Genomic DNA, 26962 nt, shown 5'->3' with positions numbered 1-26962 from the left:
GTACGAGCTCTGGCCAGTGAACTGCAAACACTGGTCTCACCATGGCAACGGCTACAACGCGTAGAGAAACGTGTCTGCCCTTTTCAGACCAATGATTAATAACTGAACCATATTAAGAGGCATGATAACTCCTAACAATTACGCCTTCTTGCCAAGCAGGGCACGAAACACACACAAGGCTACATGGTTGGACGGTGTTTTCTCACCATTTTCATCCAATTTCCAATGTCATGCTGCACCTTTGTCACTTCGCCATGCTCTCTGACATGAATGCGACCTGCGATATCAAGAATATTTTAATAATTTGAATTCTCTACTAGTACTATAATAGGCCTTGCGAGTATTTTGAGAAATACATTGATACATAAAAAACCAACGTCCGTATTTACAAGTACGTGCATTACGAAGCCTATTATAAACATCTTGATTAAAACTTTTTTTACACGAAAAGATATCTTTTCAAACATTTCGTGATGGTGAGAAGATTTCAAATGTCCTTCGAAAGAAGGTGGTGCGACATTATAACAATCACAAGATTATTTGTAGCATCACCTCAACGAGAATGAGAGCCGCCGTGGCTGCGTGGTTGAATGCCTGGTAGTTTCTGCACATCAATAATGGCGCATGCAGTGCCGATCGGTGCAGTCTTGTGTGGCCACGTGGAGTGTGTGCTGGCGATGTAGGTACATAACCAGTCACAGACAGTCACAGACAGTGGACAGCAGTGCACGTCTGTGATTGCTATGATGCCAACAGCTCGACAGCCGCTCACACTAAGTGGCGAGATTCAGGAGAACGAGCGTTCCGAGCCAAACGTGAGGAGCAACCAAGGTAGTGAAAGCAAATGAATACGCGTAGTGCATTCCAGGCTGTTCCGGTTGTTCTCGGAGAATACACGTCCAGCAGACAAACGCCAATACGTAAATACCACTCACAAGTGTAGCAGTTACTTGGCAGGCTTCTTGCCAAAGAACGATGTCATCGACTTCATGCCACTCTTGTCCACTTTGCTGAGTTTCTTCTGTGCAGCGGTCTGAGATTTCTGCAGGGTCACCAGGCATGATAAAAAAATGATACAGCACAATTTCGGGAGGGAGCGGAGACATCTGTGCCCAGACAGACTCTAACATATTGTCAGGAAAATCAACTCCAGCGTTACAGGGAAGACTATTCTGACTGCTGAGGAAAACCTAAATCGAATCAGATGTAGCTCGCACTTCAACTAAATTAAAGGGGAAGTTAAGGCTAAAACCAAATTTCACCAGTTGTAGTCTTCGGGGTGCTGAGTCGAATGGTCTTAGTTCGAGGAAGCTGAGACGCTCCCTTCCTACTTTAATCCCAATCGAACTCGCGCCCTTCCACCGAAACTGGGTGACTGCGCCCTACTAGATGGGGATTTGTATGCAAAATGTCACTAAAAGCGTCATGTTGTTCTTATAAAAGCACGAATGACCGCGATTGGCCCATATGTTGTAGTCTTTTGGACGTTGAGTCGACTGGTTTTGGTCCGAAAAGGCTGCGATGCAGCGTTCCTCCTTTATTCCCAATCGAACATGGTTGAACAAGCGGTCACGTGCTCCTGCGACCTGCATACACCAGTCACCGTGCCTGCAGGGTACAACTTACAGCCTGTTTTGACCTTTTTTGGGTGCAGTCCTGTCACTGGAGTTGAACTCGAGTTGAACCTTGGTGTGAAAGTTGTCGCCTGCTGGCGCTGTGACCAGGTGACTTGGGCACGCAGGAGCACGTGACCGCTTGTTCAACCATGTTCGATTGGGAATAAAGGAGGAACGCTGCATTGCAGCTTTCTCGGACCAAAACCAGTCGACTCAGCGTCCAAAAGACTACAACATATGGGCCAATCGCGGTCATCCGTGCTTTTATAAGAACGAAATGACGCTTTTAGTGACATTTTGCATACAAATCCCCATCTAGTAGGGCGCAGTCACCCAGTTTTGGTGGAAGTGCGCGAGTTCAATTGGGATTAAAATAGGAAGGGAGCGTCTCAGCTTCCTCGGACCACGACCATTCGACTCAGCACCCCGAAGACTACAACTGATGAAATTTTGATTTTAGCCTTAACTTCCCCTTTAAATCATCTATTGACGATAGTTATACACTACAGTCCGTTTCAAAAAGATTTACAATCAGGTTTTGGTCTTAAAAAGTATGAAGATAAGGGAAATTTGGACAACAAAGTACATAAAAGGGCTTGTTAGGGCACGGCAAATTGTTCTGTGAAGGTTTCGGAAGAATTGGACCAGCGGTTAAGGAGTTAGAATTTCGGCCAGGTTTCGGGCCTTTTCCTATGGTTTACAATTTGCCCTGGAAGCCAGTATCGATTTTTTTTTATCAAAATCCACGATTTATCCATTCCTTTTTGGCCTTGTGGTTATGAATGCTGTCTGCTGACCATGATTGTGAGTTCAAATCCCAACAAATCTTCAAGTCAAACATTAACACAAGCATCTGCATGCCGCACTCACACAACGAGCAACCAGTTTGGGGAATAGGAGGTTTTGTCAATTGCTTTGCCAGGCTCTGAGTGAGTGACAGCTTAGAGCTGTGTGAATGTGTGTGTATGGCAGCTGGGAAGGGCCCTGCTGCGGAGGCCGAGTGAGCCGTCTGAGTGTGAGAGGCTGAATGAGCCGTATGAGGAGCCTGGTAAGCAAGGTTGACTCCCCTCCATGTATTTACAGAGTTTCGCCGGTAGACGGCATCGGTGTAGTTATTGTAGGCCGGTATGATAATGGATACCGACAGGAGAGAACTAGAACAGGAAACATGATGATGACAATAGTGGAGTGGGCGGGTGGGTTGAGAAAGAAATCCACTGCCAATGCGGACAAAGCAAGAACTGAAATCAGGAACAGTGGACTTCGGAGAACAATGAGCGCGTGAGAGTTTGTTGGGAATAGAGCATGCGCCTTCTGTGTTAACATATTTTTGCGCGTGCGCAAAAAATCATTTAAATTGTTTTCTTCATTTTTTCATTGTTTTGGTGATCACGCCGGTACAAGACAAAGAAGATCACTGGTGGCTGCGCCAAACGACTTGTTGCTGGAGCTCGCGTTTCCTGCCGAACTGACTGACACTTGACTGGCTCACGCCATGTGAAGTTGTGAACACACACAACACTGAAACGGTGTGAGTGAACGCGGATGTCATTGCGCTGTAGCTACGTGTTGTTGAATACACCCGCACATCGATCGATTTCTGTTTGAGAATTATTTTAGCATTTCAAGATCGCCAATTTATTTGAATTTAGGAGTCAACGCCGTCTTCTATCAGCTTTCACAGGCGTCTGCGTTTCTCTAAAGGTCGTCGAAGTCACACGGATAGCTTTGCCACATCATGGCCTTGGGAATGAGTCTGTGTCGATGCCGTTTTCGTCACATCGTGAGAGTAAATTTCATCCGCGGCAGCTCAAAGAATCTATTTGGTCACAAAACGAATTGGGAAGCATCGATCCGCTCGTCAAAATTTACCACACTTTCGACATGTCCTCTCTGACTGTCGACTCAATAATTATCGACACGAGGAAGAACTCGTTTGTTGTAAACCAGACGTGCATGTACCGACGTCAGTGAGTTGTCATTTTTCATGCTTTCGCGCGGAATATTTCTTCGAGTTCACAGTGAGTTTTTCCAGGCAGCGCTCGAGCACTCATACGGTAAGACGGTAAACTCCCCGGGCGATCGCCAGGATTGCAAATCTTTTTTGAAATGGCCTGTACACATAGAGTTGGCGTTAGATTGGGCACTGCGCCATTCCTCTGAAAACTGACAGAGTCTAAGCAGGCGCAGAGAATGTAATCTCACCTTGGCTGATACTGGCTGCGGGGCATCGTGATCCCGGTAGTCGTCCAGTTTGCCCGGTGTCAGTGAGTCGTCTGCCGCGCGTTTCACACGCTGCAGCCGACCAACAGATATCAGAACAAACAAGACAAAATTAATGCGGAAGTGCCCAGGCGAAGGAAGGTGTCCAGTATGTGCAGAAACTGAGGATCAAGCATACCACTGAGCACACTCCTCAGATAATGGAGTTATAATTGCCAATATGAGATACAGTAAAACCTGTTACTAACAACCACCCGTTGGGGCCAGAGAAAGCGGTCTTTAGTGGCAGGTGGTCCTTAGTTAGAAGTTTGCACCGCACAACCATATTATATGAATGTGAGACCGTCCGTGCCTGGCGAAGTAAAAATAATTGATTGTTGATCGTCAGCGCCCGCCCCGATTTTTCAGTCCGTCCCGGGATTTATTTTATTTTTTATTTTCGTGATCAACGGTAGAAAACTCGTGTGTTTAGCGAAACGCGAACTTTTTTTAGCAGGTCGTGCGTACGCGAGCTCTCGTGTACATAATTATGTACAGCTTCAACATGCTTTTACCGTAGCGACATCACGCAGTGCAGTGTAATTCCAGTGTACTTGTGTGAAATCTGGCAACTACAATACATGGCACTGTAGTCTGTACAATGTACCACCTGATATCTACGCCTGCATTCATGGAAACTGCGCAGCCACTGTGTGTGTGTGTGTGTGTGTGTGTATGTGTGCGCGTGTGTTTGTGTGTGTATGTATGTATGTATGTATGTATGTATGTGTGTGTGTGTGTGTGCCTGATTTAGCCACCCGCACTAGTAGCAAGTACAGTCAGTATCGCCTATAGCGTTGGTGTTTGATTTTGAGCATTTTATCACTATAAGCGATATATTACTATGACCGATACTGCATGCAATGTATGCGAGTGGGGTGTCAAACGACTCGGCGCGCCGTGCACATACGCACTACATACATGTACAATGTCATGTAGCTGGCTGTAGCTCCTGACACACAAAATCAACATTTCCTCACGATGGAGGCATATTTTGGCAACTTGTACGAGCAAAACTCACCCAACAACACTCACTGGACAAGTTCTTCACGAAGAAGTAACACCCTGTTCTCCTCTGACAGCGCTTGATTTTACATCAATTACTATAACCGATGCAAAAATAATGTAGTAAAGGTCTTTTGAAATAAGAATTTGATCACTATAGGCGATATATTACTATACGCGATAACTGTGTATACTTAGTTATGGCAAATGAAAATGAATTTGAGAAATTGATCACTATATCCGGTATATTACTATAGCCGCCAACCTTATAGGCGATACAGACTGTATTACCTTCACTGGGGGCAGGGGTAACTGCAGTTGGATTCCAGGATGGATACCCTGATGCTGTCAATCCTTTTTCTGCACCTTGTCCTCACCCACTTACTGAGGTGTGGTGAGCCCATAAGTGGGATCATTTTCAAGTCCACCCAGAGTTTTGGGGATTTCAGGGGGTGTCGGCCGTTGGGCGGTTCAATAGCCAATTGAGTCATCTTTCCAAGATTCCCTTTTGAGTCTCTCTCCCCTCTCCCGGGGAGACCCACGTGACCAGTTTTCGCAGTGAGCAACAAGTACAAGTACAAGTGTGTGTATGTGTGTGTGGGTGTGTGTGTGCGTGCCTGCCGCATGGCAGCAGGAAATTGTATCACAGAGTCATCTGCACATGTTCAAAGTGTTTGGAGTGTGCCCAGGCAGACCGTGGTAGCGGTCACAATCAACAATGGTAGTACACCCACAACCCCATAGATGTAATACATGCTAAGATTTCAAGATGTCCGGTCGATGCAGATATAAAAAAAGTTATAAAATAAAAATAAAACCCTCCCGTCCGCCCCGATTTTTTAGAAAATTCTGACGATCAACAATCTTTTACTTGGCCTTAGTTACAGGTTTTACTGTATACAACTGTGCGTATATCGTGTACGTCCACTTCCACTTCCATATGCCCATCGCTGAAGCGATGATAGCAAACAAGCTATGTTAGGCATAGCTGGAATTACAGCATTCAACAGATTGCAAGGCTGATGAATACTATCGTGTACTAGGTACTCAGCCAGACAGCTCAGAACACTTGTGCTAGTCTGCTGGTTGAAAAGAGAACAAGACCAACTGTACAATATACCTTGGCTGCGGGCTCCAAGCTATCATCCTCTCCATCTTCGTCTTGACTTGCCCCTTCCGATTTAGCTGCCCTGCATGAAGCACATGTACATGTACGTGTGCGCAGCAACATGATCACGTCAAGATGGTGATGGAGTTGAGTCCTACCTCAATAGTAACGTTAGTCCTACCTCACTAATCCGGTCCTTGTTATCCAACCAGCTATAGTGATGCTCAGTGAAGTCCAAGCAAGCGAGTGATTGCATGCGGGGCAGCGCTGTACAGCCCTAGACCTGTGATCACTGGGATCTGAACTGGGTGCAGGGCGCGAACTTGACTCGCGCAATCGGAGTTCATTGAGCAGCACTGTTCATCACTTCGTCTTCAGTTCCACAGGCAACTCTATCAGGCCAGGCCCTCGCTTGACCAGCTAGCTCTAGTATGCGGCAGCACTGGCAACACTGAGTATGTTTGCGTCGTTTCCCCTTATCTAAAAGGAAACACTCCAGAGCAAGCTTCACAGTGTATACCGCTCATGTTCGTGTTCTCGCAGTCACGATCACCGAACAGCATGGTACCGGTAGACGGCATTTGAATGGGATTTATGCATAATACTCCCGCCATTTGATCTTGAGGGGCAAGTCCACTATAACGGTACACACTGTGACACCAATCCTGCATCAAAGGTCATAAACTGTGTACGATCATACCCACAAATGTACTACAACTGGCTGTACCTGCCAAGTATGGGACAAGTTGCCCCTCGGGAAGGTGGCAGCCATGTTTTATGAATAAACCCCATTGCTCGCACACAGCTGTTCATGGGGACAGGCTGCCAGGAGTACGGACAATGAGGGCAGATGTGAAGCACACGGAGGAGCCAAGAGGTGATTTGAGGGTCGGAGCAATACACCTGTACTCCAAGTATACCGTGCATTCTCACCACACTCTCACCACACTCTCAGCTACCAGTCTCCAGACTACACCAATCAATCAAGAAATGAACAAAATATCCGATTTTTCGGGCAAAGCCCACCTTTTAAAAGGAACTTTAACAGAGTGCTCTAACGGTGCAGTCTAGTGTGGACACGGCTGCTCACAATACCAGGGAACGGCATGCTAGGCTATTACAAAGTACTTCAGAATTACACACAACAACAAACAACACACAAACTTACGGTACTGGGTAGAGTTTCGTGAGGATTTCAACGTGCTTATCGGATAGATAGCTTGACAGCAAACCAGACGCGTAGTAACAGTATTCTTCTGCAAACACACACACACACACACACACACACACACACACACACACACACACACACACACACACACAGAGAATTGTACTCGTTCATTGCGAGAAACTAGGTACAGGGCCTCTCCGGGAGAGAGCGTCTTGGAAAGATGCCATTGAACCAATCACCATAATATCTGTCTCCATCCACCATATATCTGTCTCCGTGTGTCTACCTCTGCGCTTATGTGTGGGAGTCTGTGCCCTAGTCTGTCTCTCAACCTTTGACCATCAGCCATCCAAGAGCAATATCGAATAGTCTGATAGAGAGGTGACTCAGAATAATTATAGTCCAGCCAGCCAGATGGCATAGCCTGCACTGGCACACACACTCACCTTGAGTAGCCTGCGGATGCTGAGTGGACGTGCGTACGTACGTTGCAGCCGCGGCACCCGACGTTACATTGACCTTGGACAGCCTCAGCTGGGAGACAAGCTGCTCCACCTGAAGCCACACGACAGGCAACACCAAGAGTACATGAAACCCGGAGTGTGCAGCTCCGATGGGTTGCTGTCACGGCGAAATTCCGTGATTACATCGCTTTAGTGATGTAGTGCGTACAAGCAGGATTCAAGCAGGTCTCTTTCTGCACAACTGCAGCTCAGTTGCACGCACTACGCCACTTCCCGCCTCATATTGGCACCAAAATATGATGTAATTGTGGAATTTCGCCGTGACAGACACCAGTGCAGAAAAGTCAGAAGCTGCACACTCTGGGTTGCATGTACTCTAGGTAACACAGAGGCCAAGTCAATAGGCACAGTCAATAGGTACTGTCACCATGCAAACTGCCTGATATTCAAATCATGCTTGCCCGGACCATCTCTGATCTATATCACAACATTCGAATTCGGAGCACCGGGATCTCAAGACCCACAACGCTGTGGAATAACTCTAACAGAACTTCCCGACAGCTGCTGAAGCTTGGCTGTAATGCTGTAAGTACATTCAGAGTACGCACTTCCACCGTGGGCAACATCAACAACACACTATACACCTGAGTAGAGAAGACTTCGGGTGCCATTCAAGAAATATCCTAAGCCAATGTGCCACACAGACACGATGGCTTCACTCAGAAACTTGTTCAGCAACCTTTCTACAAGGATCTTTGCATTACCTTAGCTTTTAGCCACAGCTCGAGCTTGGACTGATTTAGACGGCAGCCTTGATACTCTCCGCTGCCTGCAGATTTGTGTGAATGAATAATACATTAAAAAAAAGAAGAAGAAAGATCTCGACACTGAAGTACTCACTGTAGAAAAATAACCCGGTCAGTGGGTCAGAACAATCCGAATGCCTTGACAACTGTCCACATTGTTTCATGTGTTCATTGGCATCAAACCGGATTAGTTGAGCATACAACTGGTACGGTCAAAACCCGACAAGCACAACTGGCTGATAAGCTGCTCAACAAGAGTACATAACTCCCAAAAGCGTGCAACTGCTTGTGCAATCTCTATCCAGTGCTGCAACAGCAGAGTGTCACATGACACGACATGGCTCTAAGGGTTACGGTGGCAAGCAGTGCAAAGTGGCCACCGCAGAGTTGTACCCAAAGATTTAAAAAATCATGCACAGGGCGCAAATAGTGTGTACAGGCTTGTCATGTGATTTTGAAGTTCTGCCATCGCAGACCCCATAGACTGGACTTGTACACTCTTGTTCTCCAGCATGCCTCAACACTAGACGTGCTGAACGTAGGCGTGATGGCTTCAAAGAGTGTAGTGTGGTGGCGGCTGATGATGATGCTATCATCGAACAGAATATCCACCAAGATCGGTGTACAATGCACGCACTAAACATTTTGCGGAGCGGCACAAATTTAACGACTCCACTGCTATCAGAGTATCAAACCATGCGTCTACAGAAATGCTCCAGTTTTTAAATGAACTTCATGTCAGAGCAAAGACACACAGTGACCCTGGAAGAGAGTCACGATACGCATCGTCACTGATCACAGAACCCACAATGACTCTCACCTTTCATATCGCACACCATCTCCACCTGTGACAGGCTGGTTGCCTGAAGCAGTTTCCCAGCCGCCGGGTACTCGGAGTTTTCTAGAATCTGATCTGGCAGCGAGAACCGCGTGCTCTGCACGGACAGCAACATGTGAATAGCACAGAGAGAGGGTGATGGAGGGTGTACTCTTGGCGATACAAAGTCAAAGTCCATGGCAGACTGTAGTACATGGGAGTACTAGCATATACAAAGAACATGCAGGGCTCAGTACACCAGCGATAGTGAGTGTGACAGGGTAGCCAGCACAAGAACATTTCTATTTGCACCGTCAACAAAACAAGATACAGAAAATAGTCAAAATTGCTCACAAGTGTGGGATGACTACGATAGAAACACATGGTGATTACATGTATTAGTAGGGTCCAACAACATCAACAATGCTAACCCGTAGTACACACAATTGACAATCGGTGAACATCTGCTTTCTCAGCAGATAAAGACTTGGGAACTATAGGCAAAGATTAAAAAAAAACAAAAAAAAACAAGCGAACTGTCCAAACCTCCTCAGCAGCTGTGACCAGAAATGGCAGCATCAGGAAAAGAGGATCGATGGGCGTCATCACGAAAAGCGAGCCATCTGCATGCCGAAGGCAAGGTCAAGATAGATCAAACAAAACAAAAAAAACATTGGTACCAGATGCACATGGCAGAGACTACTGATCCAGGGATCTGAACATACAATCCCTGATGCTTTAGATAAAACCGATGACGCTTCATCCATGCCTTAAAGAAGAACAGACAGAAAAACTAGCACCAGCTGTCGGTAGCTAGTGCAAACAGCTATAGAACCAATTGCCCACCTTTCTGCACTGTTTCGCCGATGAACCAACTCCTCGGCTCATTCTGGAACTTCATTAGTTCACAAACCGTCTTACAGTCCGGAGAGAATAGATACAGTGTTGCATCACCTGAAACACACGCACACACAGACACACGCACACGCACACACGTACACGCCCACACACACACACACACACACACACACACACACACACACACACACACACACACATGAAATCCAGCTAACCATTCTCGAACTTGAAACCTGGGCCGTTGGTACATGAATGGTGAATCGAACGCTAAGTTCAGTACGCTATATACTAGTATGCGAGTATACCGTATGGTATGTAATGGCTAAGTACAGTAAAACCGGTGTTTGCCGGACCCTGTAGCAAGCGGAATCCTGTATTGACTGGACAAATTGTCATGCACCAACGTGATGTGGATCGAACGTGCATCCCTGGATCAAGCGGAATCCTGTCATATCAGGGCAGTTTCTGCTGCACCACGGGCGTCCGGTTAGCGCAGGTTTTACTGTACATACAATATTGATTACACCAAGGCGGGTATTCTTTGCCTAATAGAAGTGCATGAGTGCAGCAAGCTGATTCATGTTGGTGTTGAAGGCTAGAGTATGTTGTTGGTGTTGAAGGCTAGAGTATGTTGTCTGTGTAGAGCGGGTATGACATATCTAGTTTCGTATCGCACAGCGCAAGGAAAAAAAACCTCACCACTCTTCGGATGCGGAAGCGTGTGGAATGCGGCCGACTCCTCATCCGTGGATTTGACACCAAGCCGACAGGCCTCTAAAGAGAGAAGAATAGAAGGCAAAGCATGGCCTGATCAATACCAAGTCACCACCACACCGGATCTACTGTACTCTCACTTTCTGTTTCTCGGTAGCCTCCCTACCACCTCAAGCTGGAGTCCACCTAAATTTAAATGCGTACAACTGAACACACCGCTGCCCCGTATATAGTGGTGATAATAGTCCACGAATTCGGAAGTTGAAAAAGAGAACAAGTGCCGTGTGTATGCTGATGTGCATGCACAGTCCTGCTCAGTGAAATCCAGTCGCATCCCTGGAGTACGCGCCGGGCGTTGCGCAGCCCTAGACCTGCGAACACTGGACTGTGAAATGGTGCAAGGCGCAAACTTGAGCGACGCGACTGGATTTCATTGTGCAGGACTGTAGATGCATGGCAGATCATGATACGCTAAACAATGTCATTATTGCAGAGCATGTCTTGGGAAGCTTGCATATCGAGGAACTGTACTGGAACTCAGTGCTGTATGTGCAGAATAAAATGTCACATTCAAATTCAATTATGACGTACAGTATGACGTTCCTAATCATGAAAATACCTGGTGCAATCGCCACCCATTGTTTGATGGGCTCTTCCTCTTTTTTCGACTTGGGAGGCATCGAAAGGGTGGTGGGACTCAGCAATCAACTACTGAAATCAGTCAGCATACACTGTGATCTGACTCTGGCAGAGTAGAAAGTACAGATGTCCACTAAATTCCTCCTCAATCAAATAAATACTATTGGTAAATTCCGGAATAGTCCAGTCAGTCATTCGCCCCAGTCACACTGTTCTCGTGCCACGTTGCTACATAAGTCGAGAAACGTTGGAGAGAAGGTTGCTGCTCTGCAGGGAAAGTGAACCTAGGTTTCGTTTCGTTCCTCTGGAACTCTTTCCATTTGACACTTGAACACCTTACCTTGGCTAGCTTGGGCTTGATCGAACACGATTCCACCATGTGAAATATTTCCCGCCACATTTCAAAGTGACATCACTGCACTGCTTGTAGATGTTATGGTGGGACTTCCCCCAAGTGAGGCACCACTGCCTTGACCTGTTTGCAGTTCGGCATCAGATGCTGCACAGCAGCTAGCAGGGGCCGCGTGACAGTATTATTGGATGGAAGCGGGGGCGGGGCAGAAGTAACTTCTCCGACCAGAGGTTTCGGATTCATCGTTACTGCACCGGTACGAAGGAGAAAAGAACACGTTTGCAAACGATAATGGGGAGAATTTGAGATTGAGATAGGACATAACATTAGTAAAAGCAGTGCAACGTGGAAATATGAAGATGGAGAGAACTGATAATCGCATAAGGTACGATGACTGGGAGAGACAAGATACGGTTGAGCGAAGGGGATCAGAGAGGGGTAGTCGGGTAGAAGGGGGCTGGAGTGCGGTCAGTATATTAGACTGGTGTGTTGGCTGCGATGGAGAGATCATAACCTGTCTGTGGCCCACTCCCACTTGCGCCGCAAGTGGTCGTTGACATTTTTCTTGAAGGTGTGCATACCTCTGCGAGAAGGGGGAAACTGCAGAAGGGTAGGTGGGAGCTGATTCCACGTTGCGATGAGGGAGTAGGGAAATGAGCGGAGTGTGTTGTTTCAAGACTGAGGAGATGAATGATACTGGCGAGTTGTGATGGATGATGTGCTACAGACCTGCTGGTTTCACGAATCGGCATGAGGCATTGCGGTGCGGCTGCTGATGGTGGGAGAATGGCTTTCAGCATTTCCGGACCCTCCACAAAGTGTAGCTTGTACAGGAAACAGAGCCCTGCTATGGTGCGTCGAATGTCGAGGCTCGGGAGGTATGATCCGTCTCCAAATATGTGTAACAATTCTGAACAAAGCCGATTTCCGTGATGCACTGTGCCTGCGTTACGGTCTGTTATTGGATGGTCTCCCCCATACCTGTATGTGTGGGGCTGCCCTCACCACGGATCATTCTCTACATTCCCATGCGGGGGATACCCCATCCCTCGCCACAATGAAATTAGAGATCTTCTGGCAGAGGTAATGCGGGAGGTGGTGAAGGATGTAGAGACCGAGCCGACCTTCCATTATCAGGGAGAGGATTTGCCGGGCCGGTCAGCCAACAGGTCGGCAGGAGCCCGGCTGGATACTCGGGCTCGGGGTTTCTGGTCGATCGAGGCAGCAGGATACTTTTTTTGATGTACGGGTCACTCACCCGAGAGTCTCCCTGCTGTCTCGTTCGGAAGTCCTGAGTCAGCTCCAGGCACATGAAAAGGCCAAAAAAAAGAACATAATTGCGACCGAGTGAACAGGGTAGATCGTGGAGCGTTCACTCCTCTCGTCTTCAGTACCTCCGGCATGTGACCACATTCTTGAAGGCACTGGCATCCTAACTCCCGACTAGTGGACAATAGCCAGCTGGCTTACTCAGTAGTATAGTAATGGGCGAGCTCCGAAGCCTCCTGTCATTTACCCTGCTTCGTTGGGCCAAAACATGGCTAACGTTTTTTGATTTTTGTTGCTCCGCCAATTGTCTGTACTTGCCATCTTTTTTACAAGTAGATTATTATTGGGTTTCCCTGGTACAGTAGTGGCTCTACTCTCCTATATTTTCTCCTCTGATCCGATCCATGTACATGTACACAATAAGAATATTGACAAGGTGCGAGTGAGTCATGTATGGTACAGGTATATCATCTTCCTCCCAAGATCTCCGGAAATAGCTGATCAAGCAAATGTGTGACATACTAGCCTTTAATAGGTACACAAGTAACGTGTTAAGGTACAACACCAAAGCCAAAAAGCTAATCAATAAACAGATTCCCGAGAAGCAGAACATCTACTCCATAGGCAAATTCTAAGAATTGGCACAGTCCTGCAAAGATCATACTCATAGTGCACCATCAAAGCTGCCAATGTATGTATGCGGATACTCTTCCAGAACACGGTTCTTTCTGGGAGCCAAACCACTTCATGCAATCGAAAAAACCGCAAAGCCACAGCAAGGCTGAAAAGCATGCGAGCACTACATGCTCAGGAATGTCAGGCAAGAACAGAACAGCTATGTGGTTGCATTCCAAGTGCTAATGCACTAATGTGCCACCTCCTACATTCGTACAGTTCCAGCAATGCTGCATAACACAGTATGGCGGCAAACGAAAAAGAGCAAACAGAAGCACACAACTACAATCAGTACTGTGATGTTGCACCATTGCCATTGGTAATGGTAGGCATTGACATTGTGCTGAAGTCACAACTCCGAGTACTGTACTGTACAGTGCTGGTAAAGTGTCACAGTCAGCAGAACAGCATGTGTCAATCCCAAAGCGTGTGCATGCCATCATACATGTGCAGCAAACAATACTAGGATTGCATGCAGCCTTGCCAAGCCAATTGCATTTTGCAATCAGTAGTATTCGTGTCCCGCGTGTTGCTGCACTTCAGTTGCCACCAGAGCTCGCAAGGCAATACGTACCCCCTCTGCCATTAGAAACGAACATGGAAAGGGCAATGAACAACCAACAACCCGACAGTGCTGACTTTCACGGCTTCCCGAGCTCTTCCCTCCTCGTGGTCAACTGACGGCCGCAAAGCTAGCAAGTTGACTTCTGGCCAAATCACTCTCGTCAGGCGGTTACTCTGTAGCGTGAGTGCTTGAACAGCGTGTGGAGACGCAAACCGGTGCTGCGAGAGCTATCTGTTCCTCGCTCTGCCCAGCTGTTCGCCAAACCGTTGGCTCGTCCATTGATTCAGTAGTCTTGTTTTCACCGAAAGGCAAGTACACATCACTACACGCAGTGCTAATAGATTGACGGGCAACCTGGTGTGGCGTACTCGTCTAGCTGCTCCGTGTTCTCTGACCTCTAGATGGCTGAACAGAGCCTGGCATCGCCGCTTGTAGCAGTACCAGCACCTTGCGCAATACAAGCCCATCCACTAGGTCACGCCATATCCTGCAGATGCCGTAATTTTACCATTACACTTACTGGGTGAACAACAAGAGAAGAGAGCAATGGGACCTGCGCAGCGAAAGCCTAGACGATCCGGGAAACAGAATTCTCTACCGGTGATGGTGGCGATCCTGGGCGCCATGCAACTGGCTACGCTAATCTACACGATAATTCTGAGTGTGGTTGTTGCGAGGCTGGCCTACAGTGACAAGGCCTTGTGCAGAACCATCGCCAAAAGCAAGCACAGCAACCTAACGGTATGTAAAGGAGCAAATCCGCTTCAGCAAGCGCAATGTATTGTGTCCTGCTTTAAAGGTACTGAGAATGGTCTTGGAGACGGTCATCTCGATGCACCTCACGTCGAAATCGGGCAGCGGAAGCGCACCGCCCCTGGGTCTGGGATGGCGGTATCTCGCCAGCTGGCTCGGCACGGGATATGGCGAGCCCTGGTATCAAACCGTCAAATGCTAGCTCCTACTCAACTTGCCCATACGATCACCCCCTCCTCCGGTGAAGATGTTCTCGCTACAAGAGAATCCTGGCCTGCTAGAGGACACGAGATAGTCCAGGAAATGGCGACGAGGAGGCAGTTCCCAGACCATCCACCAAAGGTCCTGCTGAGAAGAAGAAGACGAGCTGATCAGGTAACTGTCACGTGATCAAGTACTAACTGTCACGTGTGTGTGCCCTCACATAGTCATTTCACCTCTCACGCCTTGGCTTGGTGACTTTAACTCCATGATTTATTAACCCCCCCCCATCAGTGAATAATGGCAAGAAGGTGCAAGAGAATAGGTAGAGAGAAAAGATAAAATCAAAGAGGAGTCCAGATGGAAAACCGGGAAAGATAAGGACATTGAAAGAATCGGTCATGCAATACGGTTGATTCCCATCGTGGATAGGACAATTGTAGCCAATTGTAGTTGGGGATGCATGTCAGTACTCCACCTGCATGCTCGTGTTGGTGCCCTCGAAACGTCATTGTTTTTTTACTACAGTGTCACTGTATGTGTGTGTTACTTGATGCACTATGTCGTTTGTTGTGCGGATATGTCTACCGTGCTGATCTTTAATGATGGTAATGATAATGCTGGCTAACTCCAGTAAACTCGGGTCAGCACGGGTAAGCTCGAGTACTCGTATTTAGTACCGGTAAGCTCCAGTCGAGGCTGGAATTGTAGCTGTTGTATGTGGCTGCTTGCTAAGCCTGCAGCCACCGCTAATCTCACCAACCGCTAACCATTCAGCCTCTAACCTCTAACTTGAACCTGAGTCCAATGATCCACATGAGCATCACCAATATGGTAATACCATGTATGATGTTGAGTGCTGAGTTGGCCATTTGAAAGGGCTAGGCCTAAGGTGCCCTGTCCCATTGTCTGTACGCAGCCGATCAACACCAAAGCAGAAACTCCTTCAGAATCTTCAGGAGGAGGTCGAGAATGCCATTCTGGACACCTTACCGGACAATATCCGAACCGGGCGATTACCCTGCATGTTGCTGTTACCGCAGACATTATTGCATGTTGTAGCAAAGCCTAGCCTAGCCTCCATGCCATGGGTCCAGCTGGTCATCATGATTCATGGTCATTCGATTATATTACTTATTAGTAGGGCTGAAACAATTACACCGAATACTCGAGTACTCGCTCGGTTTTTTCAAAAATAATCGTACTCGGAATAAATCAGAGTACTCGTTCATACATGATACATGCATTTACCACAGATATCTGCAGTTTCAGAGCAGCAGTCGGTAGATATTGATGTGCAGACTGTGTGGTGAACATTTGTTCACGAGTAGAGAGAGCCCAAACGACCCACCAACCAATATACCCGAGAAAAATGACTGCTACTCGCTTCGATCAGGGTTGTATCATGTGATTTTAAGGCCCTTGATGTGCAATTTTTAGGTGATGAAGAATACTCGAATACTCGAATATTCGATCGGAGAAAATCAGAGTACTCGAACTCGGCATCTCAGTGCCAACTTTCACCCCTACTTATTAGTAGTAGTAGTCACAGTACTGTTACTTACTTATCAAGAGTACTCTTCCTGATATCCGGCGTCAGGGCCACTGCACTGGTTACCAGGGGTTGCAGCGTTGCAATCGACCGTTTTTCGTAAATCTACGTCTACGATGATCATCATGTCTTTCATGAATCATGATCATTACTAGATTCATTAAAGCAAGAATTATTTTGGCACTTGGTCACAAGTTCAGGGCTCACGGTTGGGATGCCAAAACTCGATTACGTGGGAGGACATCTTGAAATCTGATCACCATAGAAATGAGCTCGCATGACTCGAGCTATGCACGCGGCAGTGCACGCCTACGCGGCGCGGAGCACAGCAAGGACTCGAGAGTTGCAGTGACCTGGTCACTGGTGACTGACAAGAAGAAGTAGAACTGAGGAAGACGGAGACCGGCTGGGGACTTGTGTTTCACTTTGGTTGCCGTTCACTGTCGTTGTTATTGCTTCTTTCCGAGCGAGTGTGTTGCGAGCAGTGCTGGCCTCGTAAGCCGAAGGCTTCAGACAGTTCGTTCGCACGCTGAGTCCTGCGATGAGAAGTCGCGAGTTCTGCCGCCGAGTCTTTACTGAGAAAGGGATCGACATCTATGTTGTCCGCTGGTGCACTGGCGCAGGTGAGGAGAGATAGAGGACAAGAGCTCCTTGATGGAATGAAGCAAAGACTCACACCGTGTTCTAGTTCGTTATCTCTGTTCTCAGAGCGTTTTGTAAATGCACTTACACGAGTGAAAGAGCCGTGCCACGCTGCTGTAAGAAGTGACGATGGAGAGTTGTGAATTATTTGATTTGCCACTCTCTTTCGTTGCAAGAGGACGAATCAAATGGCTTCGCCGTTGTACTGGTCATGTATTTTCGGTTCGCCATAGCTGCTGAAGCTCACAGCAGTAGAGCGCCGATGAGCGAGACAGCAAACGGTCAATAATATTTCAAGAGTTCGTCAGTCACGGAGGAAACATTGCAAAAAACGCCTTGCTGCTGCCTCGCTGGTGTAGTTTCCGCATCGTACAACGCATATGCACAGGCTTCCTTCCTTGTCGTCGCGCACGGGAGTTCGCGCGCGCCCCTGCCGACTTAGCTCACTTAAAAACAGTATAAGGTAGCACAATATTGGCCGATTTTGACAATCGATGGCTCAAAATCTTCAGGAGATACTATGATACAGTTTAACCGAAGCGATTTTTCCCTAGATGAAGGGATCGCTGTAGAGCATTCACGGACTTTGTGACAATATCTTTAGTTTCCCGGGGCCTAAATCAAAAATTCCTTCGGTTGAACCCCTAGTTCACATCTTGCCTGGTTCCACCCAAATTTTCAGTGTCGTACTGTCTACCCGTGCTACCTTATTCTATTTTGAAGAGGCATGTGTCGCACTGAAAATGCGCTGCGAGATGGCTAGAGTTTGTGTACAAGGGGTGGTCGAGCTGTGGTCGCGTGACAGTCGACCTGTCGTCGCGTGAGCTGGCCAGAAACAAAATGGCGCCCACGTATTTGTACACAACCGTGAGCCCTGAAGTTGGTGGTTCGTTTTGTTGTGGAGCGGCAGGATGTTTCTTAGCATTGAAGACATAGTCTATACGACGTAGGCTTACCTGAAATGTTGAAGATGTGGATACGCTCTGGACTCTGGTGCAACTGCAAGGCAGATGTTGCCGTGACCTTCGCCCTTGCAAAGCCAACTCCAAACTGGGCCAAAGCCAGCGTTCGACCGGGGCACCTTGCCGGTGAACAGTAACTTGCGAAGCGGCCCAGAGTGAAGACTCTTGTCGTAGTCTTGAGAATACTCGGAAAGCAAAGCCTATACTGATAGCGTTCGCTACTTGTGTGTGTGGCTACCCGATGTTCTCATTATATTCTCGTATCACAATGAGCAGCCATCCGATGTGGACTGTGCGGGCGCGATGTTCCCAGCATCAGGACGCAGCTCTCACTCTGGACCGAGCACGTCACATTATGCTCATCATTAGTGACTTCTTGGTCACTTCTTCGGAATACAGTGTGTACCGCTGAGCTTGGTTCTGTCTCGCGGGAAGTACCGGATCGAAGAGCATCGCCAAGAGCACTTGGCTCCCCAGCATTATTGGGACGGCACCACTTTTTGCTATGTGCAGTGCCAGTTGTCATGATGGTACGATCTGACATGCGAAACAGACAGAGTACATCACTAAGTCATGTTTCCCAATCACGAACTGTGGACGTTAAACCGGCCACCTGCGACATGCATCCGGAATGCTAGCTGCCTTTTTCCTCATCTCTGTCCTGTTGCCAGGTGAATGAATGAAGGAGTTGACATGACAGAAAGTGTGAGGTCATCCAAGTATGTCAACAATGCACCCCAGCTTTCATGGCACACAAACAGCACGTTCAGGTGACCTGTCACCATGCCACACTGTGCTCCTGTCACCATGCCACACCGTGCTGCGGGCTTGGTGTCTTCGTGGATTTCATGTCCGCCTTGCAAGAAGGTAAAGCGTAGTGACCTCTAGTACTACATTCGTGGATGGCACGGGTGACATCCTCAGCTGCATGCTGGCAAACCAAAGCCGGACATAGCCCAGTCTCAGGCTTCCCCGTTCTTTCCTGCCATTCAAGTTAGTGCAAAACAGCGACTGAGTCATCAATCCTTGCCAATTCAATCACATCTGTGAGGCTAGGCTATGTTCTAGTGATTGCTTGCAAGACTCCAAGCTACCAGTATTCCTTTGCCTTCTTCAAACCAGTCTTCTCAGCAGTGATGGTGTTTTATATTCAGAGTCTACGTCGCTAGTTTAGCCGTATTGAATCGAAGATTATGCCCCAAACCTGCAGAAGTAGCAGGGCATGCAGTGTGATAATGATATTAATTCACAATGCAGCTGGTTACCTCAGTATGCATATCCACAATAGCTAACTCGCATACATGCATGTTTGCATGCATGTTTCATTATTCTTTTGATGTTTTCCCCCTCTTATTCTGCTCTGCAGTGCTCCAGAAAAGGGGACCTGTTCTGTCGAGTTCCTTTGCGCATCATCTGCAAGTTCTGGAAGAGTTTGCATCGTAACGGAACTCAGTGTTCCAGCTTGGACTTCCAGGTCCTGGCGGGCGTGTATGACTGGTCACAGCGTCCCAACATTACGAAGCAGACATCAGCAGAGTGCGTGCAGTCGTGCACGTGGCAGAAAGGCGAACAGCGCCGGCATCGCATACGTCACTGCCTAGGCTGTCTTCAAAAAGGTAAAGGAAAAGAAAATATGCTCTCATCCTCATTCAGCCCCAGCAAACTGAGCAAAGTCTCCTTTGTGGATTCCAACATAATCATATGTATGGTGCTTGCATTTATGTATTGGGTATGCTGCCAAAAAAATGAGCATGCTCCCAGCAGGGCTCGAACCTGCGACATTCGCGTTATTAGCACGACGCTCTAACCGACTGAGCTATGGGAGCTCATATGCATGCAACCACATTTCATTGGGGGCAAAGCTCAGTATTTGCAGTACTGTAATGTGCGTATGGCACCTTGCATACTGGCAGATTCAGAGGTTAAAATTTTCAATTTTTTAGTCTTATAAATTATGGCGTTAGTATACCATGTGTAAATGTTTTTGATGGGCTCCCTGGTTTTAGCACAATGTGATCCCATGATTCCTCAGTCCTCACTGTCCAGACTAGAATAGTGTACAGTACAGACGAAACCAGGTTTCACTACAACAGTGACCACCCATGACTCAGACCAGTCTGTCGCATATCAGTGTGAACGCATCCGCGTGTCTCCTAAACTAGCCAGCGTAGCAGTGTAGCTGTGTGACCCATGCACATGCAACACATTCAGTGCCAAACTCCCAAAGAAAAGGCACAAGTATGCGGAAACCTGCAGACGATCGCTTGATAATATTTTGCGTCACCGGGCATACCTAACCGAACAACGTAACATGTATGTGCCCGCCCGGGCTCTGTTTTGGTCAGTGGAGTAGCAGAGTTATCCAGTTGCAACTTTGGGTTGTTTTCCTGCTCATTCTCATGTCCAGATTTGTACAAGACTTTCTCGCCATTCACACTGGATGGTGCAATGGAAGAGCAGTGCTGCAACATCACAGGTAGGAAGCATGGCCTCTGTAATAACTACAGGTGGAATCCTGATAATTCAAACCGCATAATATGCCATGGAAAACCAGTCTTCATTATCTGGGCATTCTATTTATCCAAACATGTACCCACAACCGTGACAATGTTGAAATGCTCGCAGTCACGATCACGTTGAGTTGCGCCTGTGCACCATGGACACAGATTTTGGGACACCGAACAGCCTGCCCATACACACTGAGCCGACCAGTACAGTATATACAGTTAACTTCGAATTATGCCTTGCTAACCAGTTCGCGTTGTTATGTCAGAGTCTTTTTGACTGAAATCGGTGGAGCGCATGCAGTGCGTGATGACATTAGAAGCGGATCATAGTGCGAGGTGTGTTCATGTTGTAATGTAAGCTTTCTTGTTGAGGGACCTTGCACCCAGCCACAACTCCAAGGAGCCCCGGAGACCTCTGTTGCCACTTCAGTTCATTGTACAATCGTCATGCAAAGTGTATGTGCATACTATGTGTGCGCTTTTTCCTTCAGTGCACCCTGAGTTAAGAGGACCAGCCGGACCACCAGGACTGCAGGGTGCTGTCGGACCACAAGGCCTTCCTGGACTGTCCGGGCCTGTGGGGCACCCAGGAAGGATGGGTGAGTCACGGTCTATCCGCCATCATCAATGCGCATGTTGGCCTTTTCGAGCTGGCAGCGCTGATCTTATGGGGCCAGCGCATGGAATGAAGAGCCCACTTGACGGTCTGGTCAGGATCTCAGTACTGCAAGATGGAGTACCATTGATTTCTTCGGTTCAGTTTCCGTACTGCTTGGAAACGGGTGGATTTTGCAAACCATGCTGCAACCCACAGTGAATTGGGAACTTGTGGCCTGGCACAAGGCTAACATGGATATGGCAAATGGGATTTCGGCCTTTGGTCTCTGGTTGGTGGATCTGACCTGCTTCCCCTCACCGTTTAGAGGGCTGCATCTGATGTCTGGTCATGAGGTAGTGGCGTCCCACGCACTGAGCGGATAGGTGTGTCTGCATGTGTGTGTGTGTGTGTGTGTGTGTGTGTGTGTGTGTGTGTGTGTGTGCCTAGTGTTTGTGTGTGTGTGTGCCTAGTGTTTGTGTGTGTGTGTGTGTGTGTGTGTGTGTGTGTGTGTGTGTGTGTGTGTGTGTGTGTGTGTGTGTGTGTGCCTAGTGTTTGTGTGTGTGTGTGTGTTTGCAGTGCATGGGACACTTGAAAGGCACAACAGAAAGCCAGTGGTGTGATCGCCAAAAAATGTGGCTTGATTGTGATGGTTCTGCATTGCAAGTTTTTTCTCTTTTAAACTGGCCCGGTCTTTCAACGGTCCGGTCTTTGTTGCAGGACAACCTGGACTTCGAGGACTAGCAGGAGAAGATTGCCAGCTGAGTAAGGTAGCACCGGGGGTTATTCAATGAGCGATCTCTGTAGTATTTCTCCTCCTAACCTTGAGTATCCAAATCCTTACTTTTGAATTCAATTTTCTGTTTACTTAGTATGCCGTTATGCCGGGTAAACGGATTATCATTTTTAGAAGAGATTGATAGATCTACCCAACATATCCGGTGCTATGTGCTGGCCTCTGTTCCATCCCAGTTTTAACAACTGTTGCCTGCTTAGTCTGATATACTTATGTGCACTGCTTAGTCTGATATACTTATGTGCACTTCAAGTATCGGACCAACCTGACTGCAATACACGTGACTTACAATCAACACCTGGATTTTTTTTAGAACTGTGAAACTCCATTGTAGCCTTGTCATCTTTGTACTAAATCTCCGACTCGCAGCGCTTGAAGTGTCCTCCGTAACACCATGCACAGCGATGGGATCGTTGTGCGTGGTGAAGCCGAGGACTGTTTGTACGTCACGGGTTGGAGACGGAAATTTGCGTACAAATACTGCAAATTGCAGATCTTTTAAAAAAGCATCATTCCACACATATCACAGCATATAGGCCAGTGCATCGGAGACGCCCACTTGTATTCATCAGGTTGATGACCACTTGAAGAGCCTTGCATGTGTGCCACACACTGCTGCTCAAAGAAAAGGCGACTTTAGTGCATGCAACTTCCCCTTTTGAATCTTCACTGTTTGTATTTGATCCCGGCAGGGTCGGATGTAGACATGTACCTGGCCTCCGGTCGCAGTACCGACACTGTGTTTGTACAGACCTTTCACGCAGCCAGCACAGAAACCCATCCAATCGTAAGCACTGGTAAGAGCTACCTATGTGGGAGGTTGGGGGTGAGGGCTATATCATAGCGTGGACTCTTCTTATGGCCTATTGCTGAGCTTGCCGGCAGCATCATTACAGAGGGGAAGGGGAGGGGGACTCCCATGAGGAATTGTAAGTTTTAAGCATGTAATTCCAGCAAGTATGAAAGCCTGTCACTATGCGCTCTTGTCTTGTTGACGGTTACTGTTGAATTGCACTAGAAGTAGTACCCGGTCTTCTTTGTTGCTGGGCAAGTAGTCAGGTAATAGTGCGAAGTGTAATTGGTCTAATTTTCCTTCAAGTGCATGAAATGAGCAGTCTGGTGCTCCATTATCCTGGTCAGGCTCCTTACTTCAATGCTCTACTAAAGCAGCTATTCTTTTAACCAACAGTTAGAAATGTACGCACGATGCTCCTCGAAGCACATTATTATTATTATTATTATTATTGTCACAGGACTGTAGTGCAGATATGCCACCGGCCCCGCTATACTGGCAGTTCATTCTTGTTGCTGCTGTTCTGCTTTTTTGTTTTCGCTACAGCTGACCTGTCCATGATTCAGCAGCCAGGCCGGGTGAACTCACAGCGCTATCGCCCTCTCCCGAACGGAGTCGGAATCCTGCAGTCTGGAGGATATCAATTCACAGCAAAGGTGCCTATATTCTCTGGCTGGCGAGTGCCGGAAAGATCATGTCGGTTTGCTCCTGGTGCAGTTTTTCAACTCATTGTCCATATCGGTGATCGTGATCAGATCATCGCCAGCCATACACTTTTCCAGTACAAGGAGGCATCCTTCACTTCAGCTATGCTACATATCCACGAGTATCGCACTGTTCGCGCTCCTACCGATGTCACCCTGGCTCTGACGGCCAGACACATCAGCGGGGTATCTGTCGTGCCGTGCGTCTGCATCGATGCGTCCAATGTAGTATTTCAAATCAAGCTCGAAGCAAAGCATAGTGCAGCTGTGTAAAGCAGACCGTTACTATCGGTACGTGTACGTTCACAGATGACCATCAGATGTTCAATGTGTCATCCGATCAGGACAGAATCTAGTGCCGTAGTGGTGTTTCATGATGTGAGATCATGATGTCATTCTGCCAGTATCCCACCATGCCAATGGAATGCAGCCTCCTTGCCTGGAGATAATGAGACTAGTTTCAGGCATTGCTTTTCAATCTACCGACACTGCCTCCTGCCAACTGCGCCTTGAACAGATTGTAGAGGTAGCTTCAGCGTTCCTGCCACGATTTCCGTGCTTTCGCAGCTACATAGCTACTAACCGGAAGCCAACTACACCCACTACTATTGTAATACGAACAAGTTTCAAGTTGCCACGGAACGAAATGTTCTTCAGCTTTCAGACTTCCATCAGTGTTACTCATACTAGGACTCAGGAGCCTCCTTTGCGAATGCCAAATGAAGCTACTTCGAAGTAGTTTGGACCAGTGCATAGTCGTTTGGAGTGAGCATACTGAGTGTGACTTTACAACTGCGTGCGGATCTCAGTGCCGGTGTTGCCGTTCGCCTGTTTTGTTATACGCGTTTGCAATGATTACATGTGTATGGTTTTATTGCCATGGTATGTGAAGTTACAAAAGTTGACCGCACTGGCCACAATTTGCTGTGTGAAGTCTATCATATGCGTGAAAAACCGATGCCAATCAACATGCCACAATGATGACTGCTCGGCATTCTGTTCTATCCGATTCCTTCAGGCCGCGCACTGTTACACACAGCTACATTGATGTATTTGCGCACTGCTCAACAGTTACTGATCGTGAGAATATGCACGTGTACTCGTTTTCCACAGCATGTGTACCGATCACTACAATTTTAGTCTATAGACATTAATTTTGACTGTCTGACTCTTCTACTTTCTGTCTGTGGTTCGAGTTCAGTGCCGGTCATCCATGTACATGTAGCTATTGTAGGTGGATCCAGTGAGTGACCAGGCTGCATCATTCTGTTTACTTGTCCGATCCTCGTACTGGCCCATGCAATTTCTTCATGTATCTGCTTGGCAATGTAGCCGCTACGTGTGGCCGACAAGTAAGTTGTGTGCACCGACCATGGACTCTCTGGTCGGTGCACACAACTAACGTGTTACCGTATTTTACTGGTTGTAAGTCGACCCCCTATCTGGAGGTCTCAATTCTGCGTTTTAAAGTTTTCACCCAAAGAAGCACTACTAACCACCTCCTGCTACTAGCACATCAACAAATCATGTAAACATTCCTTATTGGAGGATATAATGACCCAATCCTTGAAAAAGGCCAATAAACTGGCAAAAATGTGTAAACATGGTGCACTCGTGAATGCAGTGCAGGTCATTTTTTTGTAAGATACTGATAGTTCCCGGTTATAAGTCGAATCCCGGTTGTAAGTCGACCCCCACCGGCACCCTTTCTTCTTCTATTTTAAGTCGTAAAAGGTCGACTTACAACCGGAAAAATACGGTACTTGTCGGCCACAAGTAGCAAAAATGAACGCATCCTGAGCTCTCGGAAGTCTCGTTATACTGTACCAGGAATATTACTACAATAAATGCGTATCGTGTAATGCATAGGCGCGCATGTTATGTATGTAGCCCGGCTATGAACACAAAAGGGATGTAATTAGATCAAATGTACGGTGGTTTTATGTGCAGGGGCAGAAGGAGGGAAAACGGGCTACAAATGTGTGTGGTACTAATTATTGCATGCAGGGGTAGGGGGAAATGGTACAAATATGGGGGTTATGAAATGTGTATAAACTATCGCATGCAGTGTGTATTGACATTGCCTCCCCCGTGGGGAACAAAATCGGGTCCCCAGACTCCCCACAATCTAGGGAAAGAAAACAGAAAATAATAATAATTAGTCATGGAACAATAAATTGTAACAAACACACATGTACAGAACCACGCACAGTCGTACATTCATAGACCTACATGCACACATTCCGCATACACCCACATGCACAAATACTCTACCCTACTCCGACCATTCGGCTTCGGAGACAAGTTCCGGTTCTTGACCGAACCGGTCAAACCTGGCCGACGGGTTTACCGGTAGCGGTGGAGGCGTGGTGGGCGGGGGAGGGACTGTCCAGGCCCGCTGCTGAAGACGGGCTGCTGCCCGTCGCCGAGACCTAGCCACAAAGGCGGGAGTGCTTCGACGGCGGGTCTGCCGGATGTTGCGGCGCCGTTCAATGGTGCGGCGCGTGTCCTCTGGCGGTATCAATGGGCGGGGTTGGGTGGGTGGTGTTGCGAGCTGGAGGGGGTTGTTGTATTTGTAGGGTGAGGGTCCTGTGCACCACGCAAAGCCAACAGAGAGAACGCAACACAGGACACCACAGCAGACACACCAACACACGTATTATCTCTAATATAAGCACGGTCCTTTATTTTTTCAATGTACCTCCGCCCCGTGCTATTAATGGAGACGTTCCTTTATTGGAGACTGTTCCATTATTATTTCAACCTCATTTCAGAGGCATGTTGCCATGCCAAATTCATGTATGACACACACATTTCAGGGTTTTTTCGCCGGTACAATAATGAATTTACGCAGTGTGCTTATAATGGAGACTGAGCACTTTATTTTTTGAATGCCGCCCCAAGGTGTTCTATTATTGGAGACGTGCTATTATTGGAGACTGTGCTTATATTAGAGATAATACGGTAGGTCAAACTCGACAGCGAGGACGAACACTCGTCTGGAGATGAATACTAAGGGAAAGTAGAGTGAGAGGTAACTCCACAGCAAGGAAGAACACTCAGCTCAACATTAGGGATGGTCAAGTCTGTTGTGATCTCGAACTCGTCAGTCACTGAACTGATTTTATTGTAAAGA

At 47.5% G+C, this 26962-nt stretch overlaps 2 protein-coding genes and 1 non-coding gene across 5 annotated transcripts; 1 reads left to right on the top strand and 2 right to left on the bottom strand.

Annotated features, from left to right (window-relative positions):
• Nucleotides 1–180: 180 nt before the first annotated feature.
• Nucleotides 181–18552, bottom strand: LOC135808637 (ribonuclease H2 subunit B-like). 2 transcript variants are annotated; one of them, XM_065321860.1, is made up of 11 exons: nt 18426–18552; nt 10807–10881; nt 10096–10203; nt 9796–9872; nt 9253–9367; nt 8391–8455; nt 7609–7717; nt 7160–7247; nt 6004–6073; nt 3822–3911; nt 181–1042 (listed from the first exon to the last, which is right to left on the bottom strand). In XM_065321860.1, the coding sequence occupies exons 3-11, from the start codon at nt 10148–10150 to the stop codon at nt 947–949; spliced, it is 765 nt and encodes a 254-aa protein (XP_065177932.1). In that variant the 5' UTR covers nt 10151–10203; nt 10807–10881; nt 18426–18552; the 3' UTR covers nt 181–946. The 2 variants fall into 2 exon arrangements, with proteins under 2 accessions (XP_065177932.1, XP_065177931.1); XM_065321859.1 differs by lacking the exon at nt 18426–18552 and adding an exon at nt 11441–11820.
• Nucleotides 13737–25358, top strand: LOC135808635 (uncharacterized). 2 transcript variants are annotated; one of them, XM_065321857.1, is made up of 7 exons: nt 13737–15449; nt 19798–20047; nt 20839–20907; nt 21430–21537; nt 22254–22298; nt 23022–23126; nt 23669–25358. In XM_065321857.1, the coding sequence occupies exons 1-7, from the start codon at nt 14868–14870 to the stop codon at nt 24097–24099; spliced, it is 1590 nt and encodes a 529-aa protein (XP_065177929.1). In that variant the 5' UTR covers nt 13737–14867; the 3' UTR covers nt 24100–25358. The 2 variants fall into 2 exon arrangements, with proteins under 2 accessions (XP_065177929.1, XP_065177930.1); XM_065321858.1 differs by lacking the exon at nt 13737–15449 and adding an exon at nt 18710–19298.
• Trnai-aau (transfer RNA isoleucine (anticodon AAU)) lies at nt 20184–20257 on the bottom strand. The gene has a single exon. It is a non-coding gene; the product is annotated as a tRNA-Ile (tRNA).
• Nucleotides 25359–26962: the final 1604 nt, after the last annotated feature.

Source organism: Sycon ciliatum, chromosome 2 (assembly GCF_964019385.1).
Source record: "Sycon ciliatum chromosome 2, ocSycCili1.1, whole genome shotgun sequence".
Lineage (NCBI taxonomy): Eukaryota > Metazoa > Porifera > Calcarea > Leucosolenida > Sycettidae > Sycon > Sycon ciliatum.
The sequence above is the reverse complement of the archived record's forward strand: the minus strand, read 5'-3'. Positions and strand labels throughout refer to the sequence as shown.

Excerpts from the sequence above, each read along its gene's own strand:
- LOC135808637 (XM_065321859.1), bottom strand. The coding sequence starts at position 11,501 with ATGCCTCCCAAGTCGAAAAAAGAGGAAGAGCCCATCAAACAATGGGTG. Across the intron at positions 10,204-10,806 it reads GCTTCCGCATCCGAAGAGTG|GTGATGCAACACTGTATCTA; the intron begins GTGAGGTTTTTT and ends CGTGTGTTTCAG. Across the intron at positions 6,074-7,159 it reads ACGAAACTCTACCCAGTACC|GGCAGCTAAATCGGAAGGGG; the intron begins GTAAGTTTGTGT and ends TGCTTCATGCAG.
- LOC135808635 (XM_065321857.1), top strand. The coding sequence starts at position 14,868 with ATGGGACCTGCGCAGCGAAAGCCTAGACGATCCGGGAAACAGAATTCT. Across the intron at positions 15,450-19,797 it reads GAAGAAGACGAGCTGATCAG|TGCTCCAGAAAAGGGGACCT; the intron begins GTAACTGTCACG and ends TCTGCTCTGCAG. Across the intron at positions 20,908-21,429 it reads GCAGTGCTGCAACATCACAG|TGCACCCTGAGTTAAGAGGA; the intron begins GTAGGAAGCATG and ends TTTTTCCTTCAG.